This window comes from Schistocerca cancellata, chromosome 11, assembly GCF_023864275.1.
Source record: "Schistocerca cancellata isolate TAMUIC-IGC-003103 chromosome 11, iqSchCanc2.1, whole genome shotgun sequence".
Lineage (NCBI taxonomy): Eukaryota > Metazoa > Arthropoda > Insecta > Orthoptera > Acrididae > Schistocerca > Schistocerca cancellata.
In genome coordinates, this window is record NC_064636.1 from 103,526,772 (window position 1) to 103,548,356 (window position 21,585).

General features: G+C 41.8%; 1 protein-coding gene across 1 annotated transcript in view; it reads left to right on the top strand.

Annotated features, from left to right (window-relative positions):
• The window catches only part of LOC126108952 (phosphatidylinositol N-acetylglucosaminyltransferase subunit A), a 107,487-nt gene extending 87,283 nt beyond the window's left edge, over positions 1-20,204 (top strand). Inside the window, exons 5-11 of the mRNA XM_049914335.1 lie at positions 478-599; positions 2,482-2,573; positions 5,308-5,513; positions 7,012-7,097; positions 12,059-12,242; positions 17,995-18,085; positions 19,656-20,204. Of these exons, the coding sequence (XP_049770292.1) occupies positions 478-599; positions 2,482-2,573; positions 5,308-5,513; positions 7,012-7,097; positions 12,059-12,242; positions 17,995-18,085; positions 19,656-19,760 (886 nt within the window). The 3' untranslated portion in view covers positions 19,761-20,204. The remainder of the gene's footprint in view (positions 1-477; positions 600-2,481; positions 2,574-5,307; positions 5,514-7,011; positions 7,098-12,058; positions 12,243-17,994; positions 18,086-19,655) is intronic.
• The last annotated feature ends 1,381 nt before the right edge of the window (positions 20,205-21,585 follow it).

A 21,585-nucleotide genomic window follows, 5' to 3' on the forward strand; every position in this document is an offset into this window, starting at 1 on the left:
TGAAATAGAGAAAAGTCAACCAAACAACATGAATTCTCTGTAAAATTACATTTGATCTTTGTAAATTTCCAACTTTCCTTTCCCGTTGCTCATAAAAATACATTGCAAAATGTGTGTGCTGTAACTGCAGAAATATTAACATTACATTATTGAAAATTTGCAAGATGTTAGTTTTCATATACTGCATAGTGATGAAAATGTTATTTGATGAACAGTTATTACTTTACAATGATTACACAGTAAAAGTGACATCATGCGGAACTGCAGGGTGCGCACAGCATTAGAGGGGGTTTGTTCTCACAATCAGAAGCGTTTGGCAGCACAGACTGATTACAGAGCTGGCTACTATATTAGCGAGTTATGTCGGATGACCATACTAGCTTCCCCACAGCTGGTGACAAGTGTGGTGAATATTTGATCTGTTTTGTACTGTGTGTAGCTGATTGGCCTCTGTCTGAAATCCCTTTCCTTTTCTAGGAAGGAGAACACCGTTCTGCGAGCCAAGGTGCAACACAACCGTGTTTCGGTGATCCCCAATGCTGTCGACATGACAGTTTTTGTGCCAAAGCCAAAGTCGGAGAACAACAGTGCAGATAGGAGTGAGTTATAACTTATTAAAACATTCATTGTGTTGTAGATGTTGTACTCATATTGCCTGAGCATATCAATATACTTGTCACAGGACCACTAATAAGGTTGTGCTCATGCTACACAAATATAGAATGTTGTACTTTTGATCGATACTAAAGTAGCTAGTTTATATGCACTTCACTCATCTGGCCTTCAGCCCTGCAGGAGGAAGATTTATTTTTTTATCCAGGGGTTATGTTACAGTGATAAACAAGTTGCATTGCAATACAATTGAAAAATACTTAACACACAGAATAAATAAACTTTTAAGAAATTGGAATAAGTGGTCGGCTGTGGTATTGATGAAGGAACCATTATAGCGTTTGCTTGAAATCGGGGTGACTCGACAGAGCAAACTCCATCCACCTGAAAATAGTCATTCTCTTAATGGCTGCAAGGGCTCATATGGTTGATCCCTATTACTGTGTTCTTTATTTTCTACGCAGTTGGCATCAGATAGTTATGCTCTTTATTGCTTCAGGAACCTCTGCCCACACATTGATGCTTAACCGATGCTGATGAGATGCGTCGACCATTCTCAGAAGATTGTCTGTAGCCCATGGTTGATTAGACAGATTGATGATACCAGTACTGGTAAAGGTTGCTTCATTGGTAAAGCGGTCTGATGACAGAAATCCCATAATTTCGATAGTGTGGTGTAAAAACAGTGACAAAATGCTTTTCACAGAGAAAATCTGCTGCTGAATAATCCATGCACTCATTGCAGGTGATACAGCTAGTAGCGGTTGTCGAGTAGGATACACACAATTGTACTTTGGCTTACACCGTGTTGGCAGGGTATTTGCTCGAAGCTTGCACTAGGGTTTGTTTCAATATCCTGTAGAATCTTGTCCTCCAAATCAGGTGTATACACAGTCTGCCGTCTCACTGCACCTGTGTGATGTGGTTGGTGTCTGGTGTCTGTTGCAGGTATGGATATAGACTAAAAAGCTAGGTCGCTGATATAAACTTGTGGGATGGCACTAGACTCGGAGGTATGCCAGATAGTCCTGGTGGCAAAAGATTTTCACTGCCAGTATTTTGCCATCAAGGGGAGGAGAAGTGCTTGTGTAATGTTCCTGATCAGCAGTCTCTACGCCAGTAGTTCTGTGTTAAATTTCAAATATTTCTCTGCAATGTCTCATCCACGTGACACTGTTGACGACAATCCGTTTTACGGGCGGGGACGTTAAGCTCGACAGCGCCCTGGGTGAAATAACAGAGGAATGTGCTGTGTGTCAGCATTGAGTTTCACCCTCTCCCTTTCCTTCATCCTTAAAAATGTCAACACTACGCTGCACAGGCACTCGTCAATCATTCAGATGACACAGTACACACTCGATACTTCGTAACGTGTCAGAGGACAGGCAGTGGCATGCAATCTCAACTAGAACCTCGCCTTAAGTGGCAGTGCATGTTTCGCGAATCTGTTGCTCTTTGCTCATTACTTTTGAGTACGAGACTATTTTTGAATTTAAAGGACACATTTCAAGCAGAAGCACTAGTGCTCACTGATACGCTACAGCATCCTTAGAGGTGCTCACAGTCGGACATCCTGTGTCAAGGTTCTGGTATGCCAGTTTATTGTTAAAGACAAGCTTACTGGAGTCCTGTGCTCGGGTAATAAATGTTAATGCTTCCCGAATATCCTGTGGTTCTAGAAATGTCTTCAGTCATTAAGTTTTATGCGACACTTAGTTTTAACATGAATTTCTTTCCCCTGTTTTTCTAAGATCAAATTTTTTCTTTAAATTTGGTTTTAAATTAGTTGTGCAGGAACAATAAGTGTTAAATTCACACAAACAAGGTGACATAAAGATTGTTTGCTGACATTAACTTTTTTTTTTACAGTAACAATTGTCATTGTGAGCCGACTGGTGTACCGAAAAGGAGTGGACCTCATGGCGCAGATTGTCCCAGAAATCTGTTCCAGGCACTCTGATGTAAGTGCTACTGCTATGATGCCTTCATTATACTCTGCTTAGTTGAATTAGTACTTATTTTGTTTGAGTCATGCTGTTTCTGTTTACTCCATCACACTGCAGTAATAATGTTAATCTCCATGTAGGCTATCCCAGTGTAATCATTTATGGTGTGTTTCTGCAGAACCAACAATTATTCCAGCATTCTGTTTAATTTCAAATTGAGGAACCTTTTAACTTTTGGCTTATGACATTCCTTCTGTAGGTTCATAGCTTTATAGATGGAGGTGCTTGGAAAATTCTCAGTTAAATTTTCTATTGTTGGAAATTGGGTAGTCCAGCAGCCTAACCTCTTATTTTAATAACTGTCACCTAATGGATAACAGTCAATCCTTTTTAACTGCTGCAGTATTGTTTCAGTTGGATTTTGGCTGCTCAGTGATACTACACAGTACAAGTTTTTCAGTAATCAAGACAGTGTTCGTTTACACTAAGTAAGGTAATATATTATCAGCAAACATAATAGGAGGCAGTTGCAACCTTTGTCACGCCCACCTATTCGTGTCTAATCTCAAAGTAGGTCCAGTAGATTGAGACAGTGCCACATGCTATTACAATAATGTGCATGTGTGATCCACACTGTAGTCTACTGGCTGGCACAGTAGATGTGAATGCATCTATTGGCACACTTGTGTTATCAAGTTTTGGTAAAAACACCTTGTCCGCATTCTTATGTTTACTGAGGGTCAACCCGTGGTGATGGGGACACGCTCGGCTGGTAATTTCCTGTACATCGCTTTTTTCTATGCCTTGACACTACCAGCTACCTACTGCCAATGATATCACTTGCTCACTTGGGACTTGACGGTTGATTCTTTACCTACCCACAACCTCTATGAGCTAAGCATGGGTTACCACTGAATCAGGGGCTGTGAATCCCTGCTGTATCTAATTGGGGCAAAAAGAACTTTGTGGCACAACTTAATTAAAAGGTTGATAGGAGACATCTTGAGGCATCAAGGAATTGTCAGTTTGATTAAGAAAGAAAGTGGGGGGAAGGGGGGGGGGATAAGAATTGATATGGGAACAGCCAGGACAGAATAGACTAGCATGGAGAGCTACATCAAATTAGTCTTCTAACTGAAGATTACAACAACACAACATATTTATTTGGTCCTACATTAATTCTCCCTCTCCACCCTCATTTTATTTATTTTAAGTGTTGTTACATGTAACAATTTGTAGGCATTTGGAATGGGGATAATAACTATGCTCAGTCGTAGATAAAGCTGGGGCAGGCCCCAGTTCATTTGTGGTTACTGAGAAAATGCAGCTAGTCTGCAAAGGAGACTGCTTCAAATCACTTGTGTATCAGATTTTAGTACATGGATTGTCCAGAAAGTAAAGCACACTTTAACATAACTAAATAAAAATGAGATCAATGCAAAACTTCATTTACAAAGTTACAGTACCTACTCTATTTTTCAATGCTATCACCTTAGCTGCCGAGGCACTTACTATAATGTGGAACCAATTTTTCTATTCCCATGTTATACTCCTCTACTTGCAAAGATTTGAGCCCGGATGTCACTACCTGTTGGGGGTATCATTATTTGCAAACAGTTTTCCACCCAAAAAGCCTTTGTTTTCAGGAATAAGTGAAAATCACTTAGTGTAATGAGGATGTCCAAAAATTTCCCACTTAAGTCTTCGAAGGTCTCGCTGTGTTTTTGCCGATGCAGGAGATCACACATTTGTTAAAAATCAAAAACACTTCTGTCGACAACATTCAATAAACTGTGTACAAATCCAGACCAACAGGCGATACATGCATTGACCAAAAAGGATAGTGCTTTGAGAATGGCTAGTTTATAGTTGAAATCTATTATTTACAAATCAAAATAACGGGCGCTGCGTGCAACAGCCTGTGAATGGAGGGTAACCTGATAGACCATTTCTCTTCACCAGTAACGGTACAGGATAGGATCGATCGGTGTTGTTCAGGAGCCAATTGATGTTAAGTAAGCCGAAATGAACATAGGGCCATGTGCCAATTTTTACGATTTTGGATTAGAGCGTGCAATACCCGTTCACCCAATTTTTTTCACCTTTCCCATCGCACGCAAATGTTGCATGATGGTCAAATGATTGCAGTTGACCAAAAATTGCCAGTTCTCGAGTACAGTGATGTGGATCATTGTAAATTAATACATTTAAACAGTCTTCGTGAAATCCGTAAGGTCTTTCAGAACTTGAAGAGTCGTAATGTCAAAACGATCCTCCTCCTAAATGAGAAAACCATTTTTGCCATGAGGATTGGTAAATAAACCCACAACAACTGGAATATCAACTTGGAAAATAAGAATGCTACAAACTTATGCACCAACCTAATAAGAAAAATCAGATTTAGGTGTTCATTGTTGCCATTTTTGAGAGTGGTGTGGATGGGACATATTCTGAAAGTGCTTCTGTAAACCCCAAACACTTCAAGTGTGATTTGTGTAGTAGTCGTGCAGTTGTATAAAAAGGTAGCCGTCGGCTCTCTGTTACAGTGCAGTTCGGTATCGGATCTGTTCTCACATTTTGCTATGTAACGCACATTACAGACCTAATCGCTCTATTTCTTTTCTGCTCATTTCCATCACTACTTTCAGTCACCATCACATGTAGAGGTATAACTGATTGCGTCGTCAGAGGTCGACGGCAGTAACGGTACCCGTACGGTAACGGCGGCAATTTCGCTTCCGGTCGACAGGTGGACTTCCTGGTGGTAGGCGACGGGCCAAAGCGGTGGCTGGTGGAGGAGACGCGGGAGCGGCACTCGCTGCAGGAGCGTGTGACGCTGGTGGGCAGCCTGCCCCACGACCGCGTGCGCGACGCGCTGGTGGAGGGCCAGCTCTTCCTAAACACGAGCCTCACCGAAGCCTACTGCATGGCCATCGTGGAGGCTGCCGCCTGCGGGTAAGTGGCTGTGCCGGTCTCAAAAGTGAAAGGTGGGAGTAAGAGGAAGGAAAGTGACAAACTGAGTCAAAAGTGTAACTAAGAGCTCGGATGACAGTGGAAAAGGGCCAAAGGGTGGGAGGTCAGACAGGAAAGGGGATTTCTCCCACTGATTGATTTTTCTCCCATTGTTGGGCTTTGTTTGTATATTTAATTACTTTCTCCACAGTTGACTTTGCAGTTCCTATTTCTGTCGGAGGTTGTTGCCTTGACATTCTGCAGTCAATAGGGTTCATGTCTGGAGAACATGCTGGCCACTCTAATCGAGCGATGTCATTATCCTGAAGGAAGTCATTCACAAGATGTGCACGATGGGGTCGCAAATTGTTGTCTAAGAAGACAAATGCCATGCCGATATGGTTGCACTATCAGTCGGAGGATGGCATTCACGTACTGTACGGCCGGTACGGTGCCTTCCATAACCACCAGCGGTGTACGTCGGCCCCACGTAATGCCACCCCAAAACAGCAGGGAGCCTCCACCTTGCTGAACTCGCTGGACAGTGTGTCTAAGGTGTTCAACCTGACCAGGTCTCAGTCTCCGACGATTGTCTGGTTGAAGGCATATGCAACACTCATTGCTGAAGAGAACATGATGCCAATCCTGAGTGGTCCATTCAGCATGTTGTTGGGCCCATCTGTACCGCGCTGCATGGTGTCGTGGTTGCAAAGATGAACCTCTCCATAGACGTCGGGAGTGAAGTTGCGCATCATGCAGCCTATTGTGCACAGTTTGAGTTGTAAGACGATGTCCTGTGGCTGCACTAAAAGCATTATTCAACTTGGTGTTGTTGCTGTCAGGGTTCCTCTGAGACATAAACCGTAAATAGCGGTCATTCACTGGGTGGCCTGAGCGAGGCATGTCATCGACAGTTCCCGTCTCTCTGTATCTCCTCCGTGTCCGAACAACATTGCTTTGGTTTACTCAGAGACTGGGCATTTCCCTTGTGAGCCCTTCCTGGCACAAAGTAACAATGTGGATGCGATCTAACTGCGGTATTGACCGTTTAGGTACGGTTGAACTATAGACAACAGCTGTGTACCTCCTTGCTGGTGGAATGACTGGAACTGATCGGCTGTTGATGCACTCCGTCTACTAGGCACTTCTCGTGCACGGTTGTTTACATCTTTGGGTGGGTTTAGTGACATCTATGATCAGTCAAAGCGACTGTCTCTGTGACAAAATATCCACAGTCGACGTCTATCTTCCCGAGTTCTGGGAACCGGGGTGATGGAAAACGTTTTTTGATGTGTGTATTACGGACAGCAAAACCCAGATGGTCATGTGGTCTTCATTTGAAAATAATTAGAATTGAAGCTAAAATACTAACTCAGTGGTGTAACACTTCCGTTAATTACTTTGTCTCTCTCTTTCTGTTCTGCAAAAACTACTGTTCTTACTCCAGTTTGAGAAGACGTGTAATATTTAATTTATAAGCTTTTGGCCTTATTTTTTTCAGGTTGCTGGTTGTCAGCACCAGAGTGGGAGGAATACCAGAGGTACTCCCACCTGATCTGATCTACCTCACAGAACCCACTGTGCCAGGTGAATATCACAACTGCTAATTTTTCTCCCTTGTAGCATTTCTAAAAGCTCTAACAAGTAATGGTCCATCGTCTGTCAATATTATAATATTTGTGTGATTATGTTTTTTATTTTTCAAAGAAAATGTGCACATGCCTCTAAACACTGATACTTGCAGTGTAGCTAACAGAACTTTGAATCCCTGACTCTAGATATTGACATAATTTCTAGAAAGTCTGACTAATGTAGTATGTCTTTAAAATAAAATTAAAGTCGTAGGGATTCTAACTTTCTTGCTTTATTGAGAAGATTCTCAAAAAAGCTTCTAGAAGTTGTACATTTACATACTTTATGCAATATTCTTATTATGCGCATATACGGAACAAACTCCCGTAAGTTTGGATGCAGTGCTCCAGAAAATTCTATAACAGAATAGGGAAATAAACAAAAACGTGTGGCAAGCCAAGACTTGTGTCTCTAGATCAGCATGAGAGATATTTGTGAGGGCATAACAGACTGAACTGAGCTTCTCAGATAGTCGCTCTGCATGTGATCCTGTTTCAACTTGTTATCCAGCTGGACAACAAAGAAATTTATGCATAGTGCTTCATTCAGTGTTTGAAAGTGTCTACTGTTGGTACTAATAGGTCATAGTTGCTAGTTTGAAACTGCATAGTACGAGTCTTTGTATGAGTCAGGCTTAAACTGTTAGCTGTAAATTACTTGTAGGTACTTCAGCTGTTAACTGAGCTGCGTCTGCTGTTATCTAGTTTGGATACTCGTTAGTATGCTTGTCATCAGCAAACATTACAGTGTATGAGGATTGTCACAGGTGGGGAGCTGCAGCTATAATCCTATGGTTCCTTAGATATAAAATAATTTTTAAAATTTGTGGATATACGAGGGTAGGTCAATTATTATCCGCAATTTAGTTATATTTTTGTTTATTTTGGTACGTTGATGACACATGCTTCATTTATTTGTTGTTATATCTTTGCAATTTTCAAGCTGTTGGGTTGGTTTCGTTATTGTTGCTGTGCTGTTAATCGTGGCTGCTCCGCTGTCTATTTGCACCAAAGAAGGGCAGAGTTCCTTAAACCGTTTTTTGTGGTCTGAAGGTGTATCATGGGCCAAAATTCATCAAAGATTTTTGGTACAGTGTGGGAACAATGTTTTTGCCACAATGGAGTGTCTATAAACAGGTTGAAAATTTCCGAAACGGTCGCACAAGTGTTATGCACTATGAAGGAGCCGGACGACCATTCACCGCCACAAATGAAAAAACCATTGAGCGTTCACTTGAAATGATTCTCTTAGACGAATAACTATTGATGAAGTGGCACATTGTCTGCAAATTAGTCATGGTTCTGCCTAGGAAATCATCCACAACAGACTTGGGTTTCATAAAATTTGTGCAAGATGGGTCCCAAAACAACTCGCACAGTTGCATAAACAAATGCGCTTGGACATCTGCAAAAAGCATTTGGATCACTATGGTAATGATGGGGGCAACTTTTTAGACAGGATCATTACTGGTGACAAAACATGAATCCGTTATTATGAGTAAACAGCAGAGTATGGAATGGAAACATCCAATTTTGCCGTGCAAGAAAAAGTTCAAGACCCAACTGTCTGCAGGAAAACTGACGCTCACGGTTTTTTGGGACGCACAAGGTCCAGTACGGGAACATTATGGGGGAAAGGGGCACAACAATAAACAGTGTACATTACAGTGAGATGCTTACTGCCAGGCTAAAGCCAGCAGTTTGAAGCAATACTGACAATTGCTGTCAGAAGGTGTTGTGTTGTTGCACAACAATGCCTGTCGGCATACTTTCTCACTATCACTTATTTGGTCCACTCAAACAGGCATTGAGGGGCCATCTATTTGCCTCGGGCGAAACAGTGAAAGAAGGGGTGCATTCCTGGCTCACAGCTAACTGAGAACCTTCATTTATGAGGCCATCAGGAAGCTTGTACAACAATGGACCAAGTGTGTTGAAACGCAAGGAGAGTGTTGAAAAATGATGTTCTTGTAAGTTTCCTATTTGATGACAATAAAATTTTATAACTACTTCGTGGATAATAATTGGCTTACCCTGGTATATACAATATTAATTTAATCTTGTGAGTATCTCTGCTTCTTATGAGCTCATTGTAAGTTGCTGAAAGCCAGTCTTTCTTTCAGGTTAGTACACTTGACTAGTAGTACTGCCCACAGGTGATGATTCTGACTGTGTGTAATGTTTTTATTTCTGGCCAAGAAATGTCAGAAATGCAACATAGAATTTTTCAGTAACATGTGTTGCGATGTTCCGCTGGTTCTTTACTGTGTTACGGGTAATGAAATAGTCTGATTGGGAGCTAAGACTTACTGCTAATCAATCTTTCTTTCTTTATTATGTCATCTCACTCGACAACCTCTTAAGATTGAGCCTCTTCTCTTGGAGTGCTGCAGTTACTGCTGCAAGTTAAGAGTAGAAAACGAAAATCAGATTCTTAAAATAAATATGATGCTTGTAATAAACAATGTATCATATGTCGTACTTGGTTGTTTCAACATTTGGGCATCACTGTTATATTGATAAGGACTGAATCGAAAAATGGTCTGTCTTATTTAAGAGATTACTGGTTGAGTATATATCAAGCCTTCTCATGTCCCCATACATTGAAGGCGTGGTCACAGCTGCTCTTCCTCCATGACTTGCACTATATCTCTTGAGGCAGGGTCTGCCAGACTGGTGGGTACTGTGAATGTTGTAGAACATTTATCGTCAACCTGGTTTGCAGATATATTGTGTCCATCCATTTCGTAATACACATTCATAAATAAGATATACATCAAAACAGTAGGTTATACTAACTCATTACAGAAATTGACTTTTTATTGTGGCAATCATGATTCTTTAGTTTGGAAAATGCTTGTGCAGTGTATCACTTAACTAAAGTGATAAGTAACACTACAGTGTTGTCTAAACCCTATGTTATGAAAATAGCTGACTTATGTACCGTAATGTAACAGTTTAATGTTTTATTTAAGTTTATGCTATTGAGCATTGCTAGCAGTTTCATTGTAATATCCTTGTACACGAACTATTATCTAATATTTTTTTCTTTTTTTTTTTTTAATATTGAGCATTGTCCTGCAATACTGTGCTGGTACTGTTGCAGTATAACATTTTCTGTACCTGTGAAACTAAGTTTGTCCTGCTTCCTGGGCAACAGATGCTTCTATCCATAACAATAATGTCTTTCCCCATGTGCTACATACAAAGGGTAGTCGTAGTTTTGTCACCTCAAGAAAAGAGAAAACGCTCTCTCCATCCAAACGGGCCTGGGAAGGCCCGACATTACTGACCGACTGCCGCGTCCTCCTCAGCCGACAGGTGTCACTGGATGTGGAGGTGGAGAGGCACACGGTCAGCACACGGCTGTCTCGGCCATTGTCTGTTTTCCTGGCCAGACATGCGACTACGTGTTTGAGTAGCTCCTCAATTGGTCTCATGAAGGGTGAGTGCATCCGTCTGGCCAAGAGAGATTGGCACACCAGGACGGTCACCCGTCCAAGTGCTAGCCAAGCCCAGCAGTGGTGTTACCACTGCAGCAAGGCCATTAAGAAAAAAAAGGAGGGGGAGATGGAGAGATATGGGGGGAGGGGTTGTTGTTGTTATTATTGTTGTTGATACCACCACCATCACCACACCACCCCTCCCCCACACATCTGCATTTGAGAGTAACATTGAAACCATGCACCAGTACTATAGCAAGCTAGAGGTCCCAAACCGAAATGGGACAGCCTGTAGATAAATTGGAGTCCTGTGTGGCAATTGGTTTGTGGCACAGGCAGAAACGTTACAGCTGCATCAGACCGATTTGTATGACTCTTGTAGCTATTTGGGTTGAGTTGACACAGCTGCAATGTTTCCACGGCTGCCAAAAACTGCTTACAACATGATACTCCATTTCATCAGCGGGTTGCCACATTTTGATTTTCGTCCTAGAGCACGCTTACTACAGTACTGTGGTGCAAGGAGTTCATTGTCCACTATGACTGCAGGCAAGTACGCGGTAATGTAGTGTATTGTTGTCAGTGGTGGGAGGGAGACACCAAATACATCACTGACTTTGGGGCCATCCTCTATTTCAATGAGGATGGAGCCACTGAAGGCAGAGCACGCTGTGTTCTCGTACAATACTTTTGTCCTAAATGAAGAGTATGTCGTTGGGACATTGCGGGTACTTCGGCACTGTTGTCCTGCAAAGTTGTATCACTGTATGACACACAGATTGGGAGATATGATACCGTAAACATTGAAGAAGAAGGAAAAAACCTTTCGCTTAAAATGGAGCACATATTACCCTGTTTATAGTTGCTCAGTGCTTCCTGATGAAACCACTTAGCGACTTTTGATAAACTGCAAGTCTGATTTCAAACCTTTTCCTAAACTTTTTCCCACTTAATGCATAAAGGCAAATATTTAACTCGTCATTTCATTTTTAACCAGATGTTTGGAGCTGTTATATACATGGGAATTCGCTGCTTTAAACAATTGGGGGTTTACTTATGTAAATCTAATAAATAGTATTTAACACTTGATCTCTATAAAGCATTTTTTTCCTTATAAATCAAAATACAAATGTTCATTTGAAAACTGTCATGTAGTCTAGTCTTGGAGTACCTATACAATTTTTACGCTCACACTTTCCTCCATTACTAAATTGACAATTCCTTCATACCTCACAGGGTGACATAGGAACCTATCCATTCTTTTAATCAAGCTGGGGTATAAATGTCTTTTTTTTCCCCGTTTTGATTCAGTACCACATTAAGTACTCAGTTTACCCTCGTGATCTACAGTGTTTCGAAACTTGTTCTCTTCTCGTATGATGTTATTTTATGCGTTTCACTTCTGTGTGAGGCTACATTTGGTCTTTCGGCCACTTGTCCTGCTACAGAAACTTGACACCCACTCTTTCTGCAGCTCTCCTGGAAGGCCTGGAGGCAGCTCTGTCGGACCTGAGGAGCGGTCGGGGCCCGGACCCCTGGAAGCGGCACGCTCGCGTGTCTGCCCTGTACAGCTGGCCCGACGTGACGCGGCGCACCGAGAAGGTGTACCGCACAGTGGCCAGTTCCCCTACGCACACATTGGGGCACCAGATGAGAAGGTTCGTACCTTACACAATTAATTTGGTGTCCCGTGTAAATGTAGCTCTTCTCTGCATAGTGAATGGCACAAATTTTGGAACATGATAGTGTAGCTCGGTAAAACGAATGGGAAACCCACATAGGGTGGTGCCACCTGTGTGTTTGTGCCTGGTAAATGGGGATTTGATACAGTAATAGTGCACACTCAAGTGTTCTTACAAAGGGAGTGCTGCCTGCACGTCTGTAACTTGAGCACGTGAAAGGCAGAGATCCCGAGTTTGAGTCTCTGTCCGGGACACAGTTTTAATCTGCCAGGAAGTTTCGTTTCACTGCACATTCCACCGCAGAGTGAAAATTTCATTCTGCTCTTATATTGTTATCGACAGAAACTGTCTCTCAATTTTAAATTTCAGTCAAGTAATGTAAGAAGTCCATCTCATTCGTAACTCATCTGTTGAGTCTTCAAACATTCATTGCCATATAAGTCATTGTCATACTGTCATTTACCTGATGGGCACAGAAATGAGATGGGAAAATGGTGCGAGCTTTCAGAGGAATTGTCCTTCGGAGCTAATAGAATACATGTATGGTTTCGCCCTTGCTCTCTGTCGTAAAACACTGTAGCTCGAACGGGATGAGACATCTCATCTGACTATTTGCGCAGGCGGGGGGGGGGGGGGGGGGGGGCAGCAGGAGGGAGTGGTCAGAATGCAATACCGGTGAGCTTGCCAGATGGGGAGTAGTTGTGTCCGGGATGTGATGGTGTGGAGGGGTGCATTGGGATTGGGAGGTAGGGCAGAGAAAGAGAGACTACGGGTCTTGAAGCTAGGGCTGCCGGAGGAGGAGGAGGAGGCCATGAGGATTACCGGGTCAAAGGATTTGTAAGGACAACTGCCGTTCACATAAAGCTGAGAATTAGCTGTCGAAGGGAACGGTCTGGACGGAACAGGTTGTAAAACTGTCCCTTAAAATAGAGTATGTTCTGCTTCTGGAGGGTCGATTGTACACTATCTGAGCAAAAGTATGTGGACACTTCTCAGTTGACATTATTATTGATTGTACACCTTTCCCCTTTTGGATGACTTCAACTGTGCTGGGGTCACTATCAGTGAAGAGTCTGGATGTCTGTGGAGGAATGGCAGTCCATTCTATCTTAAGACCTGAAACCAGAGGAGGTAATGATGTTGAACACTGGAGTCTGGAATGAAGTAGACATTCTAAATCGTCCCAAAGGTGTTCCGTCGGGTTCAGGTTGCAACCCTCAGCAGGCAAGTACGTTTGGGGAATGTCGATTGTCTGCAAACTGTGGTGCCCTTTTGTGCTGTCACAATCGATCATAGTCTCTGAACTGTTCCTCTACTGTACGCAGTACACGGTGCTGTAATTTTTTTGTATCTTTCCACATTTAGCATTTCTTTAAGTGAAGTAAGGGATCGAATGCTACCCGTAAAAAACACCCCTGTACCGTAAGACTGCCTCCTCTGTACTTCACTATCGGCCCTACATTCGCTCGCAGGTAATGTTCTCCGGACATTTGGCAAACCCGAACCCGGACCCTACCGTCAGACTGCCAAAGGGTACAGTAAAATTCGTCACTACAAATCACTAGTTTAGAGTCGTCCAGTGGTGTGGCTCTTCACACCACTTCAAGAATCTCCTATCTTCTAATTGCTGAAATGGGTGGTTTGTAAGGATGTAACAACTTGCTTGACTGTAGTACCCCATTCTTTTTAACTTCCTGCACTTGATCGTTGTGTTAGCTGGACAGTCGGTAACACATTGCAACCCTTAGTGATTCCTCCTGCCTTCTCCATGCAATTTTTTTATGTTGTGAGGTCTGCCCTGTCTCGATTTAGCTGCGGTTTCTCCGCGTTTCCACTTCACAGAAGCTTCACACACAGTCAAATTGGGCACCTTTAGATGGATTGAAATGTGTGACAGATTTGTTCCTCATGTCTCATTCACTGTTTTGTCTACATTTGTAATAACTGAGCTCTCATGACAAGCCCATTTTGCAGTTACTGCTTCTCTACCTATGGCACGTACTCCCCCCCTCCCCCCCCCCCTCCCGATATACACTGAAGTGCCAAAGAAACTGGAATAGGCATGTATATTCAAATAGAGATAGATGCGTAAACAGGCAGAATACGGCGTTGTGGTCGACATCTATATAAGAGAAGTATCGGACAGTTTTTAGATCGGTTACTGCTGCTACAATGGCAGGTTATCCAGATGTAAGTGAATTTGAATGTGGTGTTATAGTTAGCGCACAAGCGATGGCAGCATCTCCGGGGTGACAATGAAGTAGGGATTTTCCCATATGACCATTTCACAACTGTACCGTGAATATCGGGAATCTGGTAAAACATCAAATATCTGACATTACTGCGGCCAGAAGAAGATCCTGCAAGAATGGGACCAGTGATGACAGAAGAGAATTGTTCAGCGTGACAGGAGTGCAGCACTTCCGCAAATTGCTGCAGATTTCAATGCTGGACCGTCAACGTGTGAGCCGTTTGACAAAACATCATCGATACGGGCCTTCGGAGCTGAAGGCCCACTCGAGTACCCTCGATGACTGCACGGTACAAAGCTTTACGACTCGCCTGGGCCCGTCAACTCCGACGTTGGACTGTTTATGACTGGAAACGTGTTTCCTGGTCGGACAAGTCTAGTTTCAAATTGTATAGAGTGGATGGATGTGTATGGATATAGAGAACTCCATGAATCCGTGGACCCTGCATATCAGCAGAGGGCTGTTCAAGCTCTGTATTAGTGTGTGTCATGTTCAGTTGGCGTGATGGGGGCCCCTGATATATCTAGATACAACTCGTGACAGGTGACACGTACGTAAGCATAGTGTCTGATCACCTGCATCCATCCTTGTCCACTGTGCATTCTAACGGACTTGCACAATTCCAGCAGAACAATGCAACACCCCACAGTCCAGAATTGCTACAGAGTGGTTCCAGGAACACTTTTCTGAGTTAAAACACTTCCGTTGGCCACCAATTCCCCAGATACGAACATTATTGAGCGTATCTGGGATGCCTTGCAACGTGCTGTTCAAAAGAGATCTCCACACCCTCCTACTCTTAAAGAATTACGGACAGCCGTGCAGGATTACTGGTGTCAATTCCCTTCAGCACAACTTCAGACATTAGTAGAGTCCATGCCAAGTTGCATTGTGGGACTTCGCGTGCTTGTGGGGGCCCTACACGATATTAGGCAGGTGTACCAGTTTCTTTGGCTCTTCAATGTATTTCTCTGGTCCACTGTTAGATATGTATAGGGGTCGACAGACAATATCTACATCTACATAGATACTCCACAATCCACTGTACGGTACATGGCGGATGGTATGCTGTACCACTATTTGTCATTACGTTTCCTGTTCCACTTGAAAATAGTGATGGGAAAACTACTCTGTATGTCTCTGTATGGGCTCTGATTTATCATATCTTACCTTCGTGGTCCTTAGACGCAGTGTGTGTCGGCTGCAGTAGAATCGTTTGGCAGTCGGCTTCAAATGCTGGTTCTCTAAATTTTCTCAATAGTGTTTCTCAAAAAGAATTTCACCTTCCCTTTAGGGATTCCCATTTGAGTTCTCGAAGCATCTCCGTAATACGTAACGCATTCTTCGAACGAGTGGCTTCACAATGTCTTCCATTAATCTGAGTGGTACGGATCGTGCAAACTCGAGCAGTACTCGAAAATAGGTTGCACCAGCATCCTATATGTGGTCTCCTTTACAGTCGAACCGTTCTTTCCTAAAATTCCCTCGATAAACCAAAGCCGGCCATTCACCTTCCCTACCACAGTTGTCACATTGTTGCTCCGCACAATTACGCCCAGATGGTTCGACAACTTGACACTGGAAAGCAGGATACTAGTAATACTGTATCTGAACATTACAGGTTTGATCTTCTACTCATCCGCATTAGCTTACATTTTTCCATGATAAGGGGTAGCTGCCATTCATCACACCAACTAGAAAATTTGTCTGTCTTCTTGTGTCTTCGTACAGTCACACAACTTTGACGCCTTACCGTACACCGTGCCATCGTCAGCAAGAAACCGCAGATTGCTGCCCACCCAGTCAAGTGGTCCTATCACACTCCTGACAATACCCTTGTCTCTGACGAACACTCACTGGCGAGGACAACATGCTGGGTTCTATTATTTAAGAAGTCTTTAAGCCACACACACATCTGTGAACTTGTTCCGTATGCTGGTACCTTCATTAACAGCCTGCAATGGGGCACTGTGTGAAGTGCTTTCTGTAAATATAGAAATATGGAGTCTACCTGTTGCCCTTTATCCGTAGTTCACTGTCTATCGTGTGAGGAAAGGGCTAGCTTGAGTTTCGCACGAGTGATGCTTTCTAAAACTGTGACGATTTGTGCGCACGAGCTTCTCTGTCTCGAGTAAGTTTATTATTTTCAAACTGAGAATATGTTCGAGGATTCTACAGCAAACGGAAGTTAGCCAAACTACTTTCGATTAGTGTGACATCACAACTGTTTACATTTCTAATAAGCCATGGGAAATATTGTGAATGGTGGTTTGAGAAGCACTACTTTTGACGTAAATTTCCGTTTATTCGGTATGAATTATTTTACGTGTGAGAATGTGGGATTAATTTCTTAAATTGCAAAGTATTTGAATCTCATTCAAAACTTAACCCTTTGAGGACCAGCCACTTAGAAAAAATTTGGGCCCAGAAGACCAACCATTTATGCCAGTATTTAAAACTTAGTGACTCATTTGTGTTTGATACATCTTAAAGGGTAACACACACTAAATAAAAGACCAAGCTTTAAGGTTATTTTTTTCATATTTATTTTAGTTCTTTCGTATTGCAAAATATGAATAACGATGGCAAAAAGTAAAATCATCCGTTAAAAAAAAAAAGTTACACGAATTCTTGAACAATTTCAAAACTAATTCACTTTTCTGTGGAAAAGTGAAAGTGCTCAATGGAATATTTCTTCAGCCAGGTAACCCACAAAATGTTCGGTTTGCAGCAGTGAAATTTATATTGGTGCTTCTCAGAAATGTTCAGATTAAGCTGTGCTCGTAGGATCCTGAGAGACCCACCCTTCGAAAAAACTGCAAAAAAATATTGATTATCAATATTATCTGTGATAGCTTAGCTTTTCTTATGGTTATATCTTATTTGTATTAATTTAAACTTCCTTTTTATTCGACACTTAGTGGTGCTCAAGTCATATTGCTATTAGCTGACTACCTCGCATGTCCTTCACTCTGAATATCTGCTCTCATTGTCTGGCAAATCGTGGCACGAGCTATGATTTGCTGACAAAAGCACTTGGCTATCTCGATTTCAGTGCTTCGAAAGCTACCGTGCTGTATTTGGTGGATTTCATATTTATAACTCCATAATAAAAAATGTGCGCTGTGCATGTTGCTGCACTTCAAATATCTTTGCAAAACACTTTACTTTTTTTTAATGGGTTTTGTTTCCTAAAGTGCCTGGAATTTCTGGCTGGTGTGCGAAATCCGAGCAAAAATATGTTGTCACTTATCATGAAGAAAATTTACTTTCACCAGGTGTGTAGTGTATTTTAACCTGGGAAAAAGTATTTTCACCTGCAAAAGAGCATTTTTAGCCAGTAAATATGAAAAAAATTTCTTTTCAGCATATATACCCTGTCGTGGTAAGATGGCATTTGGCACTAAAGTGATTGAAAGAGGGGAGAACTAGTATAGTGGTTGTGGAGGCTCAAGTGGCTGTGTGTTCGGTTGCAGTTACGCTGCCAGCGGCGTGTGGCCCTTCCTGCTGGTGATCTCGCTGTGCCACCTTGTCCTGCAGCTGCTCGACTGGCTGGTGCCACGACAGGTGAGTGGCTGGGGTCGTGCCTGTAGCCGTCTGGTGTAATGCTACCCTCATACGGGACGTGTGCCCACTTTCACTGTAGTGCTTGCTCGTGTCACACAGAACACGATTTACTGTAATGGCACTGTTTGACAGTAGTTTCCTGTTGTAGTTGACACACTAATCACACTGTTGCCAGATTGAACTTATACTCATCAGTGGAGTGTGTGCCTATTAGAAACTAACTGACAGATTAAAGTGGTGCGCTGGGTGGGGAATCTAACCTAGGACCTTTGTCTTTAGCAGGAAAGTGCTCTACCAACTGAGATATCTGAGCACAACTCACCTTCGCAGCTTTACTTCAACCAATACCTCTTCTCCAGAAACACATGCCCTCAAAAAGCAAAGGTCCTGCCTGGGTTTGAGTCCCTGTCCAGTACTCAGTTTTAATCTAATGGGGAGAGGTCTCCAGCGATGATCTACTTTCAAAACTGTCTGTACGATGACGTAGGGTAAGGTAGGTCACAGGTATTGCACCCTCCACCCATTAACACTGATGGTCCCTAGTTTGCTAGTAATTAATGAAAAAAAGTTTGGAATTTCACATGACTATCAGTAGTGTTAAAAAAGTAGTGTTCTGAACTGGTTGTGTGGTATGTTAGACAGGGTAAGGCTGTCATGTGCAAAAAATCATTGGTTTGAATCTTGTCAGCTACTTCAAATTTTTATTATTTTTAAATTTTTGTCGAAATAACTTTATACATTAGTTTATTCAGTTAATTGGTTTAAACTTAACTTTTTATTTCGATGCGTTCGTCAAATTATTTTAATCGTCATATCAACTACTTCACTTGGTCTAATTTTTCTTTGTTTAATTCATTTTCCATTTGAACTCTTTATTCACGTGATTTTAATTTATTTTATGTATTAAGTTCGATTTAATTTCTTTCGTTTTATCATTGTTTTTTCATCCATGTTATTGCTTTCATTAATTCTATACCACGTTTTGCTTGAATTTATTTTCGCTCATAATACCTTCTTTTGCTTAAATCTTCATCTGCGTTTTGTCCATAGTGCAATAGGAATTTAGGTTGCGGTTTAAATGTTTGTATAATGATTACCATCCAAAGCAAATTGTACATTTTATAACAAAAATAAATTTTTGACACAATTGCGCAGATATAGATAGATTATTTCGTATTTTGTTTGGGACTTGAGCCGGGTGAGAGACTGGTGATAGATGCGAGCTGAGGGGCTAATGCCGTACATTACTCGTTTTGTAAAACTGAATTGTGATTCCGTCCAGAGCTGATGACTTTGTTTTCAACTCTTTCAGTTACTTCCCTATGCCAGGGTGCCTATTACTATGTCCGCCATACGAGAGTCTGTGCGACCATCAAATGATGTCTTATTTGTAACAATTCTCCTGTGTGAATGATTTTTTATTTTATAGAATCGAAAGTAAAATAATTTGCAGTGCATTTTAGCAGTTGAAACTCTATCATAATTTCCTTGTTAACAATGCAATATTTATTTTATTTTCTAATATAAAAAGCAGTACGTTGAAATTGTCATAATGAAATTCATTTTGCAGTACATAGACACTGCTCGAGACTACACCAACCCCGGAAGAGGAAACTGCGCAGCTGGTGACCAGTGGCAATGGAAGCCGCAGGTGCGCAAGAAGAAGCCCGCGTGATATGCCGGCTGCGTCCTGTCGTCGCCGAAGGTGAACGGCCTGTCGAGGCTGAAGGTATTTTCGGTGATATGTGGCAGCAGACCGTACACACGAGAAGAGGGGGGGAAGGTCCTGTGATGAGTCGACAGCTTGTACTTTCTGCCTTCAACAGTTCTGCCTGGTGCATAACGGTGGATATGCAATTTGGATCCACTAGTTGCAAATGTGCAAAAAGCTATTAGCTTGTGGACAGCTGCATAGTGTTTTGATGTAATGTAATTTTAATGTTGTGATACATTCCTAGTCACAAGAGCTCAACTATTTTGGCATGCCTTTTTTGTTCAGACATGCATCAAAAGTACAAAAATAATTTAGTTACATATATCTTCTCTCTCTCTCTCTCTCTCTCTCTCTCTCTCTCTCTCTCTCTCTCTCTCTCTCTCTCTCTCTCTCTCATATAAATTTTGTGTGTGTGTGTGTGTGCGTGCGTGCGTGCGTGCGCGCGCGCGCCAACCAATATTTTTCCACAAACCTGTCCTAACCAAAATGGTGTTGTCAACCAATACCACAGCATATAAAGTGTTCTGTGTTCAGGAGTTTCAGAAAAAGAATGCAGTACCTACCAACCTTTTTAGACATGACTGTGCAGTCAACTACCCCACTCTTGGCTGTAACTCTATGAACTTTAAACATTACAACTGTGGTTCTGCCACGATTATTGTGACCCATTGTCAAAAATTGTTTTGTTTCACGCAACTGGCCTCTTTTTGCTATAGGTGCCAATTTTGAGTGATAAGAAGCTGGCCTGTTTTCTCAGCTTATCACCCGAAGATGTCCTCTTAATTCTGAAACTGGTCAGTTATTATGTGCCATTGAATTGTAACATCTGAAAAACTTTTGACCCCAGCAGAACCATTAATTTAACCCTTAAGAAATCAAATTCATGTTCAGGCTACATCCTTTTAAAATTATTATTTCACTTGCTAAATGTATTAAAATGAAAAAGGTCGTGGAGATTCATTAGGAGGCCTTATTCCATATAAGTATGTTAACTTTACAAACAAAATACCCACAAAGGAATGGTTGTTGCTTGAAGAGCCAAGCTGAGCTACTAATAACCTACAACCTATAATAGCAGAGACAGTGGAAACTTCAGAGGTTAACATATTTACAGATTTGGGGTGTGAGGTATCACTTATCTCACGCATTTTTTAACTCTACAGAATAAACAGCACTTACCGTTATTACCAGTGACTGGAGTATACATAATCGGGATAACTGGAACAAAAGTAACTTGTAAAATACGAAACTCGAGTGAACTGTAGTATTGGGCATACGTTATTTTGTCAAGCACTATTAATAGTAGAGAATATTAATAGAGATGTACTGTTTGGTTTAGATTGGTTGTTAGTTTAAAGTCATCTTAAACTTTGATGAACATCATCTTTGTTATGGTAGAGGGGACAGTAGATGCTGGACACCATTTGTAACAAATCGCCACATAGAGGAACAAACAACAGTGTGTCAGTGTCTACGATTAACAGCTACGTTTCCGACTTAGTGTGAGTGTGAATCTGGGTTATTCCAGTTTATTCCTCCAAACCACCTTCCACTTCTTTACGAGGTGACTTACTTGGAATTTGCAGCTACTCTTCTTTACTGGATAGCCAGCTGCTGGAAACCCTCTTGACTTCTTCTCAATCGAATAATGCTAGGTACAGACATTTTTAGACTTTCTACTTACGAAATAAGTAGACATGCAAACTTTGCTTTTCATCGGTTAACTCTTTGATGCACAGATTTTATGTTTAATTAATTTTTTAATAAAACATGCATTTTCTATGTC